The sequence below is a fragment of the Poecilia mexicana genome, unplaced genomic scaffold (assembly GCF_051168715.1).
Source record: "Poecilia mexicana isolate PSO_F unplaced genomic scaffold, ASM5116871v1 scaffold_14, whole genome shotgun sequence".
NCBI lineage: Eukaryota > Metazoa > Chordata > Actinopteri > Cyprinodontiformes > Poeciliidae > Poecilia > Poecilia mexicana.
The window spans coordinates 23,093,449-23,115,609 of NW_028263383.1; the positions used below are offsets into that span (position 1 = coordinate 23,093,449).

The 22,161-nt window shown below is 38.5% G+C and overlaps 1 protein-coding gene across 3 annotated transcripts in view; it reads left to right on the forward strand.

Annotated features, from left to right (window-relative positions):
* The window catches only part of LOC106910587 (uncharacterized), a 47,541-nt gene extending 32,552 nt beyond the window's left edge, over positions 1 to 14,989 (forward strand). For all 3 annotated transcript variants that reach the window (XM_088012364.1, XM_088012365.1, XM_088012366.1), the window contains one exon: positions 1 to 14,989. This exon is cut by the window's left edge and continues 22,436 nt beyond it. In XM_088012364.1, the coding sequence (XP_087868490.1) occupies positions 1 to 12,775 (12,775 nt within the window). In that variant the 3' untranslated portion in view covers positions 12,776 to 14,989.
* The last annotated feature ends 7,172 nt before the right edge of the window (positions 14,990 to 22,161 follow it).

Below are 22,161 nucleotides of genomic sequence, written 5' to 3' on the forward strand. Positions count from 1 at the left end.
TTTCATGAACAATCTCCATGAAGGCATAGAACAAATGATTTCCATGAAGAAGAACATTGAAAAAGACAGAGAAAAACTGTCAAGTGAGAAGAAGCGCCTGGAAAGAGAATTGTCAGGATGCAAAATGAGACAAGATAAACTCTCGGATGTAATGAAGTCAACAGAAAACCTAAGAATATCAGTTCAAGGAGTAAAAGACAAAGTGTGTGACTTGGCCAACGTTAAAATGAGAAGATTACACAAAGGTCATAAAGATGCACAGTTATTATGTATTTCACTGGAGAAAAATGTTTCAGCTATTGGTGGCCAGATGAAAACACTGACTCCTTACAAAGAGGTAGTTGAAAGAGAAAAGATCAATCTAACATCCATCATTTCTTCCATGAGGAATCAGAGAGAATTGATGGCACATCAGTGGAAACAAATGGTTGACAGGGATAAAAAAGATCTAAACAAAATGAAGGAAGAACTGAAACGGGAGACACAGAATCTGGAAGGAGTGGCGGACAAAGTAGACAAAGAAAAAGAGGCTTTGGAAGTCATGATGTCCGATATTCAGGCACAGCGCGCAATACTGCAACAAGAAAAACAAGATATTCAAGAAGAAAGAGAGAGAATAAACATCACAAAGACTGAACTAGACCAGAAGACAGAAGAAGCCAGTAGTTGCTTGGCAGACATCAACAAAGAAAAAATCAAACTTACACATTTGTCGGTTTCAGTTCAAAGAAATCATGAAAGACTTCAAGACATCGTGAGCATGATTGCCCTAAAACAACAAGGCAGAGAAAGGAAAGATCAACTGTTCCAAACACAGACACAGGAACTGCAGTCTAAAAGGGTTCAACTACAGAAAGAAAAGGAAGAAATGCAACTTTTGATGTCAACTGTTAATAAGATGAGAGAGTGGATTAAAGCTGCAATGATCACAACCAAAAGGGAAAAGCAACAAGTGGATTATATAAGGTTCCACAAGTCAGAGGAAGAAATTCTTTCAATCCAGAATATAGAACTTGAGAGAGAGAGGCCTGGGTTGACACCAAGAGAGTACAGTGACTTGGATAGAAGTAAAACAACAGAACGTCAACAAGAACAGATCCAACACATAAGAGAGAAACTAAGTAAAAACTTCAAAGTGAAAATGGTCCAGCTACAAGAAAGGATTGCAGGTGTAGAAAAGCTCTCTGTTGGTTTGGGACAGAAGCTTCTTAGTCTTATTGAACAGAAGGAAAATGTGGCTGGTTATAAAGAGGTGTTTGAAAGAGAAAAGGGAATTCTGAATAGTCTCCTTTGTGATACACTAAAACAAAGAGAAGATATGGAAAACCGTTGGAAACAAACAATGAACGTGGAAAAGGAAAAAGTTACTTCTCTTGAAGCAACCCTGAAAAAAGAAAAGCAGGATCTGGAACTGGAGAAACAAAAGATGTTGAAAGATGAACTGGTCTTAGAGATGATTAGGAATGACATCCAGAAACAAAGTGAAATATTACAACAAGACAAACAAGATATTCAACAACAAAAGCAAGAGTTGGAAAGCACAATGGTGGAACTGCACGAGAAGGTGGAAGAAACCAAGAATCTCTTTGATGGAATCAACAAAGAGAAATCTAAACTCAAAGATCTTAACCACCGTCTGAAAACAGAAGGCGATAAACTGAAGGTTCTCATGAATGCAATCAGTTCAAAACCACAAGAACAAGAAGGAAAAGGCCCCGAAATTCTCACACAAACACAAAATCTGGAACTCTGTAGGAAAATATTACAGAAGAAAAGACAAGAGCTGGAAGTTTTGATGAAGAATTCTAACAGCATGAAGGAAAAGGCTAAATATTTCATGAACAATCTCCATGAAGGCATAGAACAAATGATTTCCATGAAGAAGAACATTGAAAAAGACAGAGAAAAACTGTCAAGTGAGAAGAAGCGCCTGGAAAGAGAATTGTCAGGATGCAAAATGAGACAAGATAAACTCTCGGATGTAATGAAGTCAACAGAAAACCTAAGAATATCAGTTCAAGGAGTAAAAGACAAAGTGTGTGACTTGGCCAACGTTAAAATGAGAAGATTACACAAAGGTCATAAAGATGCACAGTTATTATGTATTTCACTGGAGAAAAATGTTTCAGCTATTGGTGGCCAGATGAAAACACTGACTCCTTACAAAGAGGTAGTTGAAAGAGAAAAGATCAATCTAACATCCATCATTTCTTCCATGAGGAATCAGAGAGAATTGATGGCACATCAGTGGAAACAAATGGTTGACAGGGATAAAAAAGATCTAAACAAAATGAAGGAAGAACTGAAACGGGAGACACAGAATCTGGAAGGAGTGGCGGACAAAGTAGACAAAGAAAAAGAGGCTTTGGAAGTCATGATGTCCGATATTCAGGCACAGCGCGCAATACTGCAACAAGAAAAACAAGATATTCAAGAAGAAAGAGAGAGAATAAACATCACAAAGACTGAACTAGACCAGAAGACAGAAGAAGCCAGTAGTTGCTTGGCAGACATCAACAAAGAGAAAATCAAACTTACACATTTGTCGGTTTCAGTTCAAAGAAATCATGAAAGACTTCAAGACATCGTGAGCATGATTGCCCTAAAACAACAAGGCAGAGAAAGGAAAGATCAACTGTTCCAAACACAGACACAGGAACTGCAGTCTAAAAGGGTTCAACTACAGAAAGAAAAGGAAGAAATGCAACTTTTGATGTCAACTGTTAATAAGATGAGAGAGTGGATTAAAGCTGCAATGATCACAACCAAAAGGGAAAAGCAACAAGTGGATTATATAAGGTTCCACAAGTCAGAGGAAGAAATTCTTTCAATCCAGAATATAGAACTTGAGAGAGAGAGGCCTGGGTTGACACCAAGAGAGGACAGTGACTTGGATAGAAGTAAAACAACAGAACGTCAACAAGAACATATCCAACACATAAGAGAGAAACTAAGTAAAAACATCAAAGTGAAAATGGTCCAGCTACAAGAAAGGATTGCAGGTGTAGAAAAGCTCTCTGTTGGTTTGGGACAGAAGCTTCTTAGTCTTATTGAACAGAAGGAAAATGTGGCTGGTTATAAAGAGGTGTTTGAAAGAGAAAAGGGAATTCTGAATAGTCTCCTTTGTGATACACTAAAACAAAGAGAAGATATGGAAAACCGTTGGAAACAAACAATGAACGTGGAAAAGGAAAAAGTTACTTCTCTTGAAGCAACCCTGAAAAAAGAAAAGCAGGATCTGGAACTAGAGAAACAAAAGATGTTGAAAGATGAACTGGTCTTAGAGATGATTAGGAATGACATCCAGAAACAAAGTGAAATATTACAACAAGACAAACAAGATATTCAACAACAAAAGCAAGAGTTGGAAAGCACAATGGTGGAACTGCACGAGAAGGTGGGAGAAACCAAGAATCTCTTTGATGGAATCAACAAAGAGAAATCTAAACTCAAAGATCTTAACCACCGTCTGAAAACAGAAGGCGATAAACTGAAGGTTCTCATGAATGCAATCAGTTCAAAACCACAAGAACAAGAAGGAAAAGGCCCCGGAATTCTCACACAAACACAAAATCTGGAACTCTGTAGGAAAAAATTACAGAAGAAAAGACAAGAGCTGGAAGTTTTGATGAGGAATTCTAACAGCATGAAGGAAAAGGCTAAATATTTCATGAACAATCTCCATGAAGGCATAGAACAAATGATTTCCATGAAGAAGAACATTGAAAAAGACAGAGAAAAACTGTCAAGTGAGAAGAAGCGCCTGGAAAGAGAATTGTCAGGATGCAAAATGAGACAAGATAAACTCTCGGATGTAATGAAGTCAACAGAAAACCTAAGAATATCAGTTCAAGGAGTAAAAGACAAAGTGTGTGACTTGGCCAACGTTAAAATGAGAAGATTACACAAAGGTCATAAAGATGCACAGTTATTATGTATTTCACTGGAGAAAAATGTTTCAGCTATTGGTGGCCAGATGAAAACACTGACTCCTTACAAAGAGGTAGTTGAAAGAGAAAAGATCAATCTAACATCCATCATTTCTTCCATGAGGAATCAGAGAGAATTGATGGCACATCAGTGGAAACAAATGGTTGACAGGGATAAAAAAGATCTAAACAAAATGAAGGAAGAACTGAAACGGGAGACACAGAATCTGGAAGGAGTGGCGGACAAAGTAGACAAAGAAAAAGAGGCTTTGGAAGTCATGATGTCCGATATTCAGGCACAGCGCGCAATACTGCAACAAGAAAAACAAGATATTCAAGAAGAAAGAGAGAGAATAAACATCACAAAGACTGAACTAGACCAGAAGACAGAAGAAGCCAGTAGTTGCTTGGCAGACATCAACAAAGAAAAAATCAAACTTACACATTTGTCGGTTTCAGTTCAAAGAAATCATGAAAGACTTCAAGACATCGTGAGCATGATTGCCCTAAAACAACAAGGCAGAGAAAGGAAAGATCAACTGTTCCAAACACAGACACAGGAACTGCAGTCTAAAAGGGTTCAACTACAGAAAGAAAAGGAAGAAATGCAACTTTTGATGTCAACTGTTAATAAGATGAGAGAGTGGATTAAAGCTGCAATGATCACAACCAAAAGGGAAAAGCAACAAGTGGATTATATAAGGTTCCACAAGTCAGAGGAAGAAATTCTTTCAATCCAGAATATAGAACTTGAGAGAGAGAGGCCTGGGTTGACACCAAGAGAGTACAGTGACTTGGATAGAAGTAAAACAACAGAACGTCAACAAGAACAGATCCAACACATAAGAGAGAAACTAAGTAAAAACTTCAAAGTGAAAATGGTCCAGCTACAAGAAAGGATTGCAGGTGTAGAAAAGCTCTCTGTTGGTTTGGGACAGAAGCTTCTTAGTCTTATTGAACAGAAGGAAAATGTGGCTGGTTATAAAGAGGTGTTTGAAAGAGAAAAGGGAATTCTGAATAGTCTCCTTTGTGATACACTAAAACAAAGAGAAGATATGGAAAACCGTTGGAAACAAACAATGAACGTGGAAAAGGAAAAAGTTACTTCTCTTGAAGCAACCCTGAAAAAAGAAAAGCAGGATCTGGAACTGGAGAAACAAAAGATGTTGAAAGATGAACTGGTCTTAGAGATGATTAGGAATGACATCCAGAAACAAAGTGAAATATTACAACAAGACAAACAAGATATTCAACAACAAAAGCAAGAGTTGGAAAGCACAATGGTGGAACTGCACGAGAAGGTGGAAGAAACCAAGAATCTCTTTGATGGAATCAACAAAGAGAAATCTAAACTCAAAGATCTTAACCACCGTCTGAAAACAGAAGGCGATAAACTGAAGGTTCTCATGAATGCAATCAGTTCAAAACCACAAGAACAAGAAGGAAAAGGCCCCGAAATTCTCACACAAACACAAAATCTGGAACTCTGTAGGAAAATATTACAGAAGAAAAGACAAGAGCTGGAAGTTTTGATGAAGAATTCTAACAGCATGAAGGAAAAGGCTAAATATTTCATGAACAATCTCCATGAAGGCATAGAACAAATGATTTCCATGAAGAAGAACATTGAAAAAGACAGAGAAAAACTGTCAAGTGAGAAGAAGCGCCTGGAAAGAGAATTGTCAGGATGCAAAATGAGACAAGATAAACTCTCGGATGTAATGAAGTCAACAGAAAACCTAAGAATATCAGTTCAAGGAGTAAAAGACAAAGTGTGTGACTTGGCCAACGTTAAAATGAGAAGATTACACAAAGGTCATAAAGATGCACAGTTATTATGTATTTCACTGGAGAAAAATGTTTCAGCTATTGGTGGCCAGATGAAAACACTGACTCCTTACAAAGAGGTAGTTGAAAGAGAAAAGATCAATCTAACATCCATCATTTCTTCCATGAGGAATCAGAGAGAATTGATGGCACATCAGTGGAAACAAATGGTTGACAGGGATAAAAAAGATCTAAACAAAATGAAGGAAGAACTGAAACGGGAGACACAGAATCTGGAAGGAGTGGCGGACAAAGTAGACAAAGAAAAAGAGGCTTTGGAAGTCATGATGTCCGATATTCAGGCACAGCGCGCAATACTGCAACAAGAAAAACAAGATATTCAAGAAGAAAGAGAGAGAATAAACATCACAAAGACTGAACTAGACCAGAAGACAGAAGAAGCCAGTAGTTGCTTGGCAGACATCAACAAAGAGAAAATCAAACTTACACATTTGTCGGTTTCAGTTCAAAGAAATCATGAAAGACTTCAAGACATCGTGAGCATGATTGCCCTAAAACAACAAGGCAGAGAAAGGAAAGATCAACTGTTCCAAACACAGACACAGGAACTGCAGTCTAAAAGGGTTCAACTACAGAAAGAAAAGGAAGAAATGCAACTTTTGATGTCAACTGTTAATAAGATGAGAGAGTGGATTAAAGCTGCAATGATCACAACCAAAAGGGAAAAGCAACAAGTGGATTATATAAGGTTCCACAAGTCAGAGGAAGAAATTCTTTCAATCCAGAATATAGAACTTGAGAGAGAGAGGCCTGGGTTGACACCAAGAGAGGACAGTGACTTGGATAGAAGTAAAACAACAGAACGTCAACAAGAACATATCCAACACATAAGAGAGAAACTAAGTAAAAACATCAAAGTGAAAATGGTCCAGCTACAAGAAAGGATTGCAGGTGTAGAAAAGCTCTCTGTTGGTTTGGGACAGAAGCTTCTTAGTCTTATTGAACAGAAGGAAAATGTGGCTGGTTATAAAGAGGTGTTTGAAAGAGAAAAGGGAATTCTGAATAGTCTCCTTTGTGATACACTAAAACAAAGAGAAGATATGGAAAACCGTTGGAAACAAACAATGAACGTGGAAAAGGAAAAAGTTACTTCTCTTGAAGCAACCCTGAAAAAAGAAAAGCAGGATCTGGAACTAGAGAAACAAAAGATGTTGAAAGATGAACTGGTCTTAGAGATGATTAGGAATGACATCCAGAAACAAAGTGAAATATTACAACAAGACAAACAAGATATTCAACAACAAAAGCAAGAGTTGGAAAGCACAATGGTGGAACTGCACGAGAAGGTGGGAGAAACCAAGAATCTCTTTGATGGAATCAACAAAGAGAAATCTAAACTCAAAGATCTTAACCACCGTCTGAAAACAGAAGGCGATAAACTGAAGGTTCTCATGAATGCAATCAGTTCAAAACCACAAGAACAAGAAGGAAAAGGCCCCGGAATTCTCACACAAACACAAAATCTGGAACTCTGTAGGAAAATATTACAGAAGAAAAGACAAGAGCTGGAAGTTTTGATGAAGAATTCTAACAGCATGAAGGAAAAGGCTAAATATTTCATGAACAATCTCCATGAAGGCATAGAACAAATGATTTCCATGAAGAAGAACATTGAAAAAGACAGAGAAAAACTGTCAAGTGAGAAGAAGCGCCTGGAAAGAGAATTGTCAGGATGCAAAATGAGACAAGATAAACTCTCGGATGTAATGAAGTCAACAGAAAACCTAAGAATATCAGTTCAAGGAGTAAAAGACAAAGTGTGTGACTTGGCCAACGTTAAAATGAGAAGATTACACAAAGGTCATAAAGATGCACAGTTATTATGTATTTCACTGGAGAAAAATGTTTCAGCTATTGGTGGCCAGATGAAAACACTGACTCCTTACAAAGAGGTAGTTGAAAGAGAAAAGATCAATCTAACATCCATCATTTCTTCCATGAGGAATCAGAGAGAATTGATGGCACATCAGTGGAAACAAATGGTTGACAGGGATAAAAAAGATCTAAACAAAATGAAGGAAGAACTGAAACGGGAGACACAGAATCTGGAAGGAGTGGCGGACAAAGTAGACAAAGAAAAAGAGGCTTTGGAAGTCATGATGTCCGATATTCAGGCACAGCGCGCAATACTGCAACAAGAAAAACAAGATATTCAAGAAGAAAGAGAGAGAATAAACATCACAAAGACTGAACTAGACCAGAAGACAGAAGAAGCCAGTAGTTGCTTGGCAGACATCAACAAAGAGAAAATCAAACTTACACATTTGTCGGTTTCAGTTCAAAGAAATCATGAAAGACTTCAAGACATCGTGAGCATGATTGCCCTAAAACAACAAGGCAGAGAAAGGAAAGATCAACTGTTCCAAACACAGACACAGGAACTGCAGTCTAAAAGGGTTCAACTACAGAAAGAAAAGGAAGAAATGCAACTTTTGATGTCAACTGTTAATAAGATGAGAGAGTGGATTAAAGCTGCAATGATCACAACCAAAAGGGAAAAGCAACAAGTGGATTATATAAGGTTCCACAAGTCAGAGGAAGAAATTCTTTCAATCCAGAATATAGAACTTGAGAGAGAGAGGCCTGGGTTGACACCAAGAGAGGACAGTGACTTGGATAGAAGTAAAACAACAGAACGTCAACAAGAACAGATCCAACACATAAGAGAGAAACTAAGTAAAAACATCAAAGTGAAAATGGTCCAGCTACAAGAAAGGATTGCAGGTGTAGAAAAGCTCTCTGTTGGTTTGGGACAGAAGCTTCTTAGTCTTATTGAACAGAAGGAAAATGTGGCTGGTTATAAAGAGGTGTTTGAAAGAGAAAAGGGAATTCTGAATAGTCTCCTTTGTGATACACTAAAACAAAGAGAAGATATGGAAAACCGTTGGAAACAAACAATGAACGTGGAAAAGGAAAAAGTTACTTCTCTTGAAGCAACCCTGAAAAAAGAAAAGCAGGATCTGGAACTAGAGAAACAAAAGATGTTGAAAGATGAACTGGTCTTAGAGATGATTAGGAATGACATCCAGAAACAAAGTGAAATATTACAACAAGACAAACAAGATATTCAACAACAAAAGCAAGAGTTGGAAAGCACAATGGTGGAACTGCACGAGAAGGTGGGAGAAACCAAGAATCTCTTTGATGGAATCAACAAAGAGAAATCTAAACTCAAAGATCTTAACCACCGTCTGAAAACAGAAGGCGATAAACTGAAGGTTCTCATGAATGCAATCAGTTCAAAACCACAAGAACAAGAAGGAAAAGGCCCCGGAATTCTCACACAAACACAAAATCTGGAACTCTGTAGGAAAAAATTACAGAAGAAAAGACAAGAGCTGGAAGTTTTGATGAGGAATTCTAACAGCATGAAGGAAAAGGCTAAATATTTCATGAACAATCTCCATGAAGGCATAGAACAAATGATTTCCATGAAGAAGAACATTGAAAAAGACAGAGAAAAACTGTCAAGTGAGAAGAAGCGCCTGGAAAGAGAATTGTCAGGATGCAAAATGAGACAAGATAAACTCTCGGATGTAATGAAGTCAACAGAAAACCTAAGAATATCAGTTCAAGGAGTAAAAGACAAAGTGTGTGACTTGGCCAACGTTAAAATGAGAAGATTACACAAAGGTCATAAAGATGCACAGTTATTATGTATTTCACTGGAGAAAAATGTTTCAGCTATTGGTGGCCAGATGAAAACACTGACTCCTTACAAAGAGGTAGTTGAAAGAGAAAAGATCAATCTAACATCCATCATTTCTTCCATGAGGAATCAGAGAGAATTGATGGCACATCAGTGGAAACAAATGGTTGACAGGGATAAAAAAGATCTAAACAAAATGAAGGAAGAACTGAAACGGGAGACACAGAATCTGGAAGGAGTGGCGGACAAAGTAGACAAAGAAAAAGAGGCTTTGGAAGTCATGATGTCCGATATTCAGGCACAGCGCGCAATACTGCAACAAGAAAAACAAGATATTCAAGAAGAAAGAGAGAGAATAAACATCACAAAGACTGAACTAGACCAGAAGACAGAAGAAGCCAGTAGTTGCTTGGCAGACATCAACAAAGAAAAAATCAAACTTACACATTTGTCGGTTTCAGTTCAAAGAAATCATGAAAGACTTCAAGACATCGTGAGCATGATTGCCCTAAAACAACAAGGCAGAGAAAGGAAAGATCAACTGTTCCAAACACAGACACAGGAACTGCAGTCTAAAAGGGTTCAACTACAGAAAGAAAAGGAAGAAATGCAACTTTTGATGTCAACTGTTAATAAGATGAGAGAGTGGATTAAAGCTGCAATGATCACAACCAAAAGGGAAAAGCAACAAGTGGATTATATAAGGTTCCACAAGTCAGAGGAAGAAATTCTTTCAATCCAGAATATAGAACTTGAGAGAGAGAGGCCTGGGTTGACACCAAGAGAGGACAGTGACTTGGATAGAAGTAAAACAACAGAACGTCAACAAGAACAGATCCAACACATAAGAGAGAAACTAAGTAAAAACATCAAAGTGAAAATGGTCCAGCTACAAGAAAGGATTGCAGGTGTAGAAAAGCTCTCTGTTGGTTTGGGACAGAAGCTTCTTAGTCTTATTGAACAGAAGGAAAATGTGGCTGGTTATAAAGAGGTGTTTGAAAGAGAAAAGGGAATTCTGAATAGTCTCCTTTGTGATACACTAAAACAAAGAGAAGATATGGAAAACCGTTGGAAACAAACAATGAACGTGGAAAAGGAAAAAGTTACTTCTCTTGAAGCAACCCTGAAAAAAGAAAAGCAGGATCTGGAACTAGAGAAACAAAAGATGTTGAAAGATGAACTGGTCTTAGAGATGATTAGGAATGACATCCAGAAACAAAGTGAAATATTACAACAAGACAAACAAGATATTCAACAACAAAAGCAAGAGTTGGAAAGCACAATGGTGGAACTGCACGAGAAGGTGGGAGAAACCAAGAATCTCTTTGATGGAATCAACAAAGAGAAATCTAAACTCAAAGATCTTAACCACCGTCTGAAAACAGAAGGCGATAAACTGAAGGTTCTCATGAATGCAATCAGTTCAAAACCACAAGAACAAGAAGGAAAAGGCCCCGGAATTCTCACACAAACACAAAATCTGGAACTCTGTAGGAAAAAATTACAGAAGAAAAGACAAGAGCTGGAAGTTTTGATGAGGAATTCTAACAGCATGAAGGAAAAGGCTAAATATTTCATGAACAATCTCCATGAAGGCATAGAACAAATGATTTCCATGAAGAAGAACATTGAAAAAGACAGAGAAAAACTGTCAAGTGAGAAGAAGCGCCTGGAAAGAGAATTGTCAGGATGCAAAATGAGACAAGATAAACTCTCGGATGTAATGAAGTCAACAGAAAACCTAAGAATATCAGTTCAAGGAGTAAAAGACAAAGTGTGTGACTTGGCCAACGTTAAAATGAGAAGATTACACAAAGGTCATAAAGATGCACAGTTATTATGTATTTCACTGGAGAAAAATGTTTCAGCTATTGGTGGCCAGATGAAAACACTGACTCCTTACAAAGAGGTAGTTGAAAGAGAAAAGATCAATCTAACATCCATCATTTCTTCCATGAGGAATCAGAGAGAATTGATGGCACATCAGTGGAAACAAATGGTTGACAGGGATAAAAAAGATCTAAACAAAATGAAGGAAGAACTGAAACGGGAGACACAGAATCTGGAAGGAGTGGCGGACAAAGTAGACAAAGAAAAAGAGGCTTTGGAAGTCATGATGTCCGATATTCAGGCACAGCGCGCAATACTGCAACAAGAAAAACAAGATATTCAAGAAGAAAGAGAGAGAATAAACATCACAAAGACTGAACTAGACCAGAAGACAGAAGAAGCCAGTAGTTGCTTGGCAGACATCAACAAACTGGACCAGAATGTAAAAGAAGCACCGATGCAGAATGAGATATTTTCTGCCTTCACAGAAAGATTACGACATCTTAATCTTATGACAATTAAGCTCTTCCAAAACAGTATAGTCTGTTTGGATGGAAAAAGTCAAGATCTCGCCCACTTTTTGTCTTCATTTCAAGCCTGTAGCAAGTTTCATTTGATCAGAAACAGGATCAGTCGTCATTTAAATTTGATAAAACAACAAAGACAACACTTGAACCAAACCGCGTGTGATAAGGCAACACAAACTGTGAGTCCGAGTGATCAGAGAGTAGAGACATATAAACAGAATGTGAATCCATTTAAAGTAGGTATACTTGAAATGGAGTTTCAGAATCTCAATTCTCTTGACAATGATTACCACCTAATTTCTAAGGAGGAGGATGATTTGAAAACTTTGAGTAAATATATAATCTTTGACAGGGAATGGCCAGAACCAGCACTCAAAGATTATAGTGATGTAGAAAACAGAACGAAGACTGCGACTTCTCCCAGGGTTTCAACTAGGACAGAGGACTATACTAAACATCCAAAAAGTAATTCCTTACAAAGGTCCTGGAAAGACACCAGAATGGAATTTAAAGAGATTAATCTGATGAAGCACAGAGGTCAAGAGATTAAAAATAATTTGAATAAAAGACTAAATGAAATAATTCATTTTGGTAAAATAACACTAAAAGAAGAACTTATAGACAATTCTTTACCAGTAAAAGGAACACACACATCAACTCAGGGAAACTTTGATAGTTCTACCAAAACTGCCAAGATAAAATATGTTGAGCTTCAACAACTTAAGTTTCACATGCTGAGTCAGATTGAAAGACTTCAACTGGTAGCGAACTCAAGTGAGATACTTGATTCTTATGAAAAAGACAATCAAACTTTTCAGAAAGAAATAATCCTTTCAAAAGAGCAAGAAATGCAAGAGCAGGACGAAGCAAGAGGGGGAGAAAATGAAACATCAAGCAGACTCCTCTGTTTGCTCCAACATTACTGCTGTCGTTGCTGCTGTCATTGTTGTACCTGTCGAAAACATGTGTGCCCAAAGAAAATGGAATCATGAATGCCTAAAATATATAAATGTGTGTGCGTGTATGTGTATGCTAAGTTTTTCTGCTGATAATTTTACTCTTAGTAAATGAAAATGTTAAATAAAATTGTCATTAGCAAGACATCTAAGATTCAGCACAGATTATCAGGCAAATTTTCAAAATGTTGTAAGAGCTACATCATAGTGTCAGTTTTATTTTGAAAATCTTGAGTTTAGGTATGCATCATGCTTTAAGGCTGGAAATGTAGTGCAATGTCATTGTAAATGGCGTTTCCTATATATTCTTTTCTTTAAAAAAAATGATAGTGTACCAAATTCTTCTGCCGGTGAAAGCTGTTTGCTGTTTGTTTTGAATCTCATTTTTAACACTTAATACATTTAATGTGTGATGGAAAATATGTACACAGAACAAGTTTAGCCTAGCTCACATGTGTCAAACTCAAGGCCCGCGGGCCACATGTGGCCCGCCATGTCATTTTATGTGGCCCGCCTCAGCATTTTACAGGTCGATGATTGACTTAAAATAGGTTTTGAGCACGAATTGACTACAAACTACATCTCCCACAATGTATTCCGATTGTTACCAGCCAACATTATGGCTTCTCGCCACTAGAGAGCAGCAGAGTCACCTCAAGCTGCTTATTGATTTTTCCCAGCGAATAAAACTGAGACATCGACAAGCTAACATCAAAACGTCCAAGAAAAGAAAAATCGATTTACCAGTAAGACTGAAAGAAGATGTGTGTGAGTTGGTGTTAGGGCGGCAGGTCGCGCTAGACTTTTTTGTTATCCGTTATCTTGACCGACAACATAAAAAAAAAATCGGTCATATACTATTTTTATCCGGGAAATTACAATCATATTAACATCGGCCATTTAGTCGCATTTTATGCGGTTTAGTTAATATTCACCGTGAATCCAGATCCCATCACAAATTAAACCGATAAATGCATCTACATTTTTCTCGTAGTGACAAAAACCACTGACTGAGGCCCCAATAACTTTTAATAAATTAAATTAAGCGAATTTACTTAAATTAGCATCACTTCACCCGCTGGGGTCTGAACGCACTTCCTCCTGGTTCCCATCTGCAGTAAAATCTGCGCTAATTCATCAGTCAGTTGGATCTGTCTGATCCAAACAGACCAACTGAACTCTGAGTGTTTTACCCTGTGAGGTTCGGTGTGCGCTTTTACCAGGTTTCGCTTCTCCGAAACGAACAGATGTTACGTCTGCAGCTCCTCCAGAACGCCGCTCTCCTGCGTAACGTGCACCAAGAAGGCTCCATTTGTTAAATCCGCTGGATGTTAGAAACTTCTAGCGGTTTTTAAGTCTTCGCAGCGGCGGAGCTGCGTCCGCAGTGGTTGAGCAGCGGACTGCGCATGTTAGTCTAATTAACTTTTGCATCGTCATTTATTTCCTCAAGATAAACTGCCGGCTCCTCAAATTGATTAACACAACGTTGCATTCTCTTTAGTTTTCTCTGGTCTGTAATGGAGACTTGAATTTAACGCGCCATTTCAACCAAAGGTTTGTAATGCGCTGCCTAACCAGACGCTCCAAAGCGTCCGGTTCATAACTCTTCAACACGCTGTCAGCTCCCAGTCAGAAAGACGCATTTAGTTCAGAGACCATGAGATGATATTCAGAAAGGATTTTTTTAATTAATTGATTTCATTTGCCTCTGAGACTAAATCATTGCGTAAAGTCTATAATGTCTGCTCATGTGATTGTTTTTATTTGTTTGCTTACCTTTAAACAACTGATTTAAATATTGTAATTTTTAAACTGAGCAGTAATTTTACATCCATGGAAACTCAAATGTAATATTTAAAACTTCAATACATAAAATCAGTTATTTAACTATATGAGGTGTTGTTTAATTTATTTTTAACATTGTATTTTTATACATTTATGCTAGAGGTGCCCAAGTCTAGTTTTCCAGAGCTACCATCTGCAACTTTAGATGCATTCCTTCTCTAACTCACCTGGACCATTGAGTCATTATAAGCCTCTACAGAACTGAATGAGGGAAGTCAACCTTTTGTCTGGGGTGTGTTTTAGCAGGGATGTGGCCTGTTGATTGTGGCCAATATGCTGAAGTGGCCCTCGGTGAAATTGAGTTTGACACCCCTGGCCTAGTTAATCTTCATGGCTCCATGCGGCAACTTTTTTTTGTCATTTGGTTTCTATATATTAGAAATAAACTTTGATGTTAATCACTCATATCCTGGTCTTGTGTTCATTATTATATTCTGAGTGTGAGCCAACCATGATACAGAACATTGTTATGGAACATACTACAATTGTAGAAAATTGCTTGATTACTTGATTAATTGATTTTGATATTTAAGGAAAGATTTTATGCACATTTGAATTGAAATTGTGAGTTTTTTAATGCATGAAGTCTACAGCTTCTCTCCTGCTTTGGGTTTTGTTCAGTGTCAATATAGACTGCAAATTCTAAATTAGTTCCAATCAACTAAAATGTAATGCAGCTTTTAGTTCCAAATCAAATATCTCTTCTCATTTTAGATTCATCCTATTTTAAGCCACTTAAACCATACACAACCTCCACTTGTCACTCTTAGTTATATACATATATATATATGTGTGTATATATATATATATATATATATATATATATATATATATATATATATATATATATATATATATATATTACAAACTTTGTATTTAATACCTAAGATGGAGTAGCTTTCAACAAATAAGCAATTTCCCCTTTGGGATCAATAAAGTATATTCTATTCTATTCTACATCCACTCTAATTTTAGTTGACTACTCTTTAAAGTCAAAAAGGATGCTTTCTTATTTCCTTTTACATCTTTAAGAAAATTCCTCCCTTCACAAGGTCAAATACTACTTATTATTGAACATTATAGACATATTTTATTTAATTTCATAAAAATGATCAGAATTTGCATTTAAGGTGAATTTTTAAAAAAGTATTAAATTGGACGTGTATGATTAGGAAATATACAAATTTTTTTCATTAATTTTAAATCTCTGAAAGCATTGTAAAAGCGTTCTGAGTTAATATTTGTCTTCAGGAAACTGTTGACATGTTGTGTACTGAGGTTAAACTCCCAGCTTTTACTAAAGGAATGTGTCAGTTGAATGCAAAAAAAATATTAAGGAAACGAAAAAAAAAATAGCACATCTGAGAATCCATGTTGATAGGGGATTGTAAATACAGTATATGTCAGAAATATAAGATATTGTCAGGTACAATGCCAATTTCTCTGATACTGCCATGTGAGGGTGAGGATGTTACCCTAAGCAGTTACAATTTGTTGCTTTGTTACAGAGCTTTGCCTGACTGTGTTTAAGTACACAAATGGTTGAACAGCTGTGTCGCACTTAAATAAACACATCTAAATTTCATTTTGTTTTTGTTGGTCTTTCACTATAAACTCTGGTATTGACAATAAGGTAAGGTAAGGCAATTTTATTTATACAGCACATTTTCAGCAACAAGGCAATTCAAAGCGATTTACATTAATTAAAAGGAAATACAAACAAAATAACAAACCATAGGAAAGACAAAAAGAAGAAAGACAGCTAAATCCTTTTCTGGGTTAAAAGTAAAATAAACTAAGCAGTGATGTTCCTGTTAAGTATTTCTGGATTCTAAGTTCGTAGTTATTCTAATTCTAATTCTGATTCCATTCTGGGCTGCATAATATTGATCTAAATAGTGCGTACTCCACAATTTCTGATATTACCAATGAACTAAAATAATCCTTTTCTGCGTTAAATAGGGAGTACTCCAGCGTTTCAAACAAACTAAAACAAAAAAGAGGAAAGGACACATTAGGGCAAATGGCAACATTCAGACAAAACAGAGACATGAGTGAAGGCGGTGATGTCACAGGGCCATGAAACCAGGAGGCTGAGGCTCTTGGCATTTATTATTGTTTATCAAGGAATGTCCTTGGGAGCGCTCAGCTCCACAGTTCCATGGGTACAGGAGGGGGTGAGGTGGGAAAAAGTGGGGCGAGGTGGGAAAGAGTGTTATGTTTACATATCTCCAAGGAGTCCTTCCAAGGCCACACGGGGAAAGCCAATTCAGAGACAGAATGGTCGGGAAGATTATAAATTTCAATCTTCCCTAAAGTCTCTCCGATACATCTCAGTTACCAATTATCCAAATTAGTTTGGCCGTTCCACTGAAACGAAACTAGCAATTTCTCCAAGATTGATTCCATCCCGTTACTGAGATTTAGAGTCAGTAACGGGAAGGCTCCAAAAATATAGAAAAAGACAGGACAAAAACAGAGCAAGTAGGGCAGGCATAGGCAGGGAGGGAGCAGAGGAAAAAAGCGTTCGCCTTCATCAAGAGCAAAGTTGTCTTATACTTTGGGGTATAAGACAATAGACAAAGGTTTAAGAAAACATGGCTTATATTCAATATTTATTGCATACAGAAACAAATCAGACCAAACAAAAGTTATTAATCAGTTAAAACCACCTTTATTATGACAAATATGTACATCACATTTTATTGGTGCATGACTAACAAACCCAAGCTGCCACACAAGTTAAATGAAACCAAACCATTTTACAGTTTTCACTGTCATAGGCAACCATGTCATCTCAGGACACCGGTCTTTGTTCACTTCTTTGCTTATGCTTTTTCTGGAGATACCGCGTCAAAGTTTTAGGGATGTTTTATCGTTACAGGCAGAAAGCGGAATCCCATTTTATGCAGTCCTGTTTACTGCTTTTGTGAAATTGCAGCTTACAGGTTCAGGGAGATTCACACATTCAGCAAATTGTTTTGCCTTCTCAAAGATAGCTGCCAGGTCTGGAGCAAAACGTACAACAGTCCTTCTTGGTCCATAGGACAAAGTTACTGTATTCAATCTCAGTGACAAAAATCTGCATTTGCCCCTGCTGCAGTAAAGATGTTGAGGCTTCTGATGCATCTCTCCTTCATATAATTCCAAACAGAAGTCAAGAGAAGCTTCACTCAAGGTTAAGCCCTGGTATTTATATGAGCATTAACCTGTGGAGCATTTCCATAGGTGAGGCCCCAACCTGTGGAAATTTTAGGCTAATGAAAAAAACCATACTGCGGATAATAAAATACTAAACTCTACTACTCAAGTATTACATTTTTTTCTGAGTTATATGGTCACAATATATGATAAGAGCTATTGTATTCTGTAATGTATACTTCCATAATAGTCATAATAGTGCTGAGATATTGCTCTGTATCAATGTTTTTGTTTTTTGTTTTTTTTTTCCTTCTGCGTTTGTTGCCCCCACACGCCCGACCTCTTGAATGGAAGGATAACTGCATCCAGACTAAAGACTGGATAAAAAACTTGAGGTGTGTCTTTATCTCTGACCTTGGGGTATAAGCCACAGCTGGTAATAATGTAATAAGGTAAATATGCTGGTACTATGGTGACATTTTATTTAAGTAACAATAACAGTGTAAAGAGTAACCAAACTAATATGTAATTTAGGTAAATGTTGCTTTGTTCCTTTTTAGACAGTCAGTTTAGTCAGTTCAGTTTGTAGAGACTATGCTGAAATATCAGTTTATTGTGAGGATTTGGGTTTTCTGTGTGTTTATTTTAGTTCCTGTGTCGTTTTGTCCAATCCTTGATTGATCCCAGCTGTGTCCTGTTTCCCCTGATTACCTTTCCTGTGTATTTATACCCATGAAACAAGGACCCCGTTGGGTCCTTGTCGCATGTCTTGAAGTCATATGTCATTACCTTTGCTTGTCGCTACCAGTGATTGAGCTCCTAGCCTTTTGCTCACTTATGCTGCCTGGATTTTGTACTCTTTGTCAGTAAACCATCATTATTGCACATCCTCCTACATCCAATCATGTGTACCTGTTATGTTCCGTGTTTCTGTATGTTTATTTTTGACATTTTCTGTCCTGTTTCCTCTGAGTCTCTGTCCTGTCCTCCCCGTTGATTGTCCCCCAGGTGTGTCTACTTACCTGATTACCCTCCCTGTGTATTTAAACCCACCTGTGTCTGTGTTGTCAAACCTTTGCCTGTTTCCTCGTGTCTCCAGTTGTTCCTTCGTGCTGTTCTGTTGGATTTATTTTCATTAAATTTATTATTTTTTCATCTACCTGGGTCTCAGCGTGCGATCCTCACTATAGCCACACCGCTTCATGACAGAAGGACCCGACCACTAACCGGTGAGGAACGCTACCACCACATCATGGACCCAGCAGACCGTCGTTCCCTCCTGAGGGAGATCAGGAGGTACGACGTGGAAATGGCCAAGCCCGACGCGCCGTTCAGCCGGCTAAACGCCGCCACCCGTATGGCCATTCAGTTGGACCGGTGGATTCCGCTTCTCCCTCGGCTGGGCTTGGTGGAATTTTTCAAGGAGGTTGAATGGGAGTTGCAGACAGTGAAGGCGGAGTTGGCGGCAAGATCAAAGCCAGCCCCGCTGGGTCCAGCGTCTGCCTCTCCTCCACCAGTTCCAGCCCCCGAGCCCGCTGCATGTGCGCTGCATGACCTCCAGCCGGCCCCAAGGGCCCGAGCCCCTCCTGCTGCGGTGGCGGGAACCACCGGACCCGCCTCCACGTCTCTGCTTCCCGCGCCGGCGGAGGAGACCGCCGGACCCGCCTCCACGTCTCTGCTTCCCGCGCCGGCGGAGGAGACCGCCGGACCCGCCTCCACGTCTCTGCTTCCCGCGCCGGCGGAGGAGACCGCCGGACCCGCCTCCACGTCTCCGTTTCCTGCGCCGGAGACGCCGCCCACCGCGGTCCAGGCTCCGCCTCTGGTGCCGTGGGCGGCCCCCGGACTAGTTTTCCCTGATCTGGACTCTAGCCCTGTCGCCCCTCCGCCCACCCTGTTGGGTTGTTTTTTGTTTGGACTGTTTTCTGGACTCTTACCCTCCTGCCGTCGCCCCTCCGCCCACCTTGTTGGGTCGTTTTGGTTTTGGCTCTTTCTGTTTGGGCGTCTGGTAGCCGCCCCTTGAGAGGGGGGTACTGTTATGTTCCGTGTTTCTGTATGTTTATTTTTGACATTTTCTGTCCTGTTTCCTCTGAGTCTCTGTCCTGTCCTCCCCGTTGATTGTCCCCCAGGTGTGTCTACTTACCTGATTACCCTCCCTGTGTATTTAAACCCACCTGTGTCTGTGTTCTTCGTCGGGTCCTTGTCTAACATTGTCAAACCTTTGCCTGTTTCCTCGTGTCTCCAGTTGTTCCTTCGTGCTGTTCTGTTGGATTTATTTTCATTAAATTTATTATTTTTTCATCTACCTGGGTCTCAGCGTGCGATCCTCACTATAGCCACACCGCTTCATGACAGTACCTCACCATCAAAACCACAAATCATGACACTTGTACTGCTTGTCTGAAATTACAGGGGGAAAAAAATTCTCAAAGTAGATACCAAAAACAAAATAAGTTATGGCACAACATAAAAAAAAAAGTCTAAATCCAAATTAATGTTGGTCCTGACAATCCCAAGCCTCTCAGATTGTCCAGTAACAAAATATGTACCCAGCTTAATCCTTAACAGAGTCATGGGGGCTGGTGCCTGAATTTACTTTGACAAATTATTGCTTGCCCTGGATTTTTTTAATGCAATGTCAGTGTGGAAAATGTGAGACATATATGTCTATGTTTAATAAATGTACTGTAAAGTTGTCCAACAAAGAACTTCCCCCAAATCACTGAACTCATTTGTTCTGAAATGTTACTGTCTAATTCAATGTTTCCCAACCCTGGTCGCACTGCTCTGCATGTTTTAGGTTTTTCTTTGCTTCAACCAAGCTGATTTCAGTTGATGTCTGATTAACAGGTTTGGACCACGAGTATTAAAGCAGAAAAACATCTAAAACATCCAGGGAAGTGTGTCTTGAGGACCGAAATTGGGAAACACTGGCCTAATGTATGTATTTCAAATCATTTGATGAAATGTAAGTCAATAATAAAATCCTGGATCATAATGTATCATTCCAATAAGATAAATGATATCATTGTATATTTAGAACATTGGTATTAGTATTTGTATTCTGAAATAAACATTAAGAAGCATGTCATTCCATGATACAAAGCTTCAGCTCAAAAATGAGAATTAATTTCCTCATAATCAGCGTATTAAAAACAGAGGAAAATCTAAGTAGGTTTCATCAGAGTCAAATAAATCTATTCTGCTGTTAAGTTAATTTACAATCTCTTGGCACATTCTCCTGATTGTTATTGTGTTTAATGTTGTCATTGGATGTGTGAAGATGTCAAAGTATTCACATGGTGTATTTGAGTGATTATATCAAGATGGTAACTAATGCTTTTCTATGAGGATACTATGAGGGGCGGTTTAGGACAAAATTTATGTTTTGTCTCTCACACAAGACTAAAGACTCATGCGTGCACACACAAAATATGAAAATTGCACATATATACTAGTAAAATATCACACACGCATACAATGTTTCCCTCACACGCATAAACAAAATACTAAAATTGCGCACATACACTACTAAAATATCACACACGCATACAATTTTTCTCTTACACACACAAAATACTAAAATATCACACGCAAACAATTTTTTTTCTCATACGCATACATAAAACTAAGATTGCACATATAAACTAATAAAATATAGATTCATTTTTTGTATGTGAGAGACTCAGTTTTGTATGTGTGAGAGACATTTTTGTGTGTGTGAGATATTTTTTGTAAACATGTGTCAGAGAGACTTATTTTTTGTATGTGTGAGAGGGACTCAATTTTTGTACATGTGAGAGTTGTCACGGAAGAGGCGGGGCATAATTTGGAGATCAGATTGCACATACGTTGATACCACAGTGAAATTAGCTTCAAGTTGGACATTGGAGCTCCACGGTGTAAGCGGCGTATATCTCAAGGTGAATCCGATTTATGAACACTAATTTCAGCCAGTCATTCTATACCGCTCCCTCCTCAAGTGCTTGGAGGCTCACCTAGGGCTTAATCCGGTTCTAAGGCCGCTTACTTCGGCTCCAACGCCGGTTACAAGTCCGCTTACTCCGGCTCTAATGCCGGTTATAAGGCCGCTTACTTCGGCTTTAAAGCCAGAGTAGAGCTCTATAAATATTTTTTTCATATCGTTTTTAAAACTGCCATTATGTTGTGACACTATGGTATGAGAGGTAATCTGTGAAAAATCTATTTCCTCTGCTTTCTCCCAGTGCTAGAAACAACCAGTCAGTGGCAGGAGAGTTTTAGTGCTGTCAATCACAATCTCATGTGGTGCTGCTCATCCTTCCTCCCCCTCGCTCTGTGCTATTCTGCAGCTAGCAGAGCACAGAGCTGTGCAGATTCAAACTGTGAATGCTCAGTTTAGTTAGCATAGCTACCAATGATGGCAGATAAATGGTTTCTTGTAATAAGTTGTTTCTCCA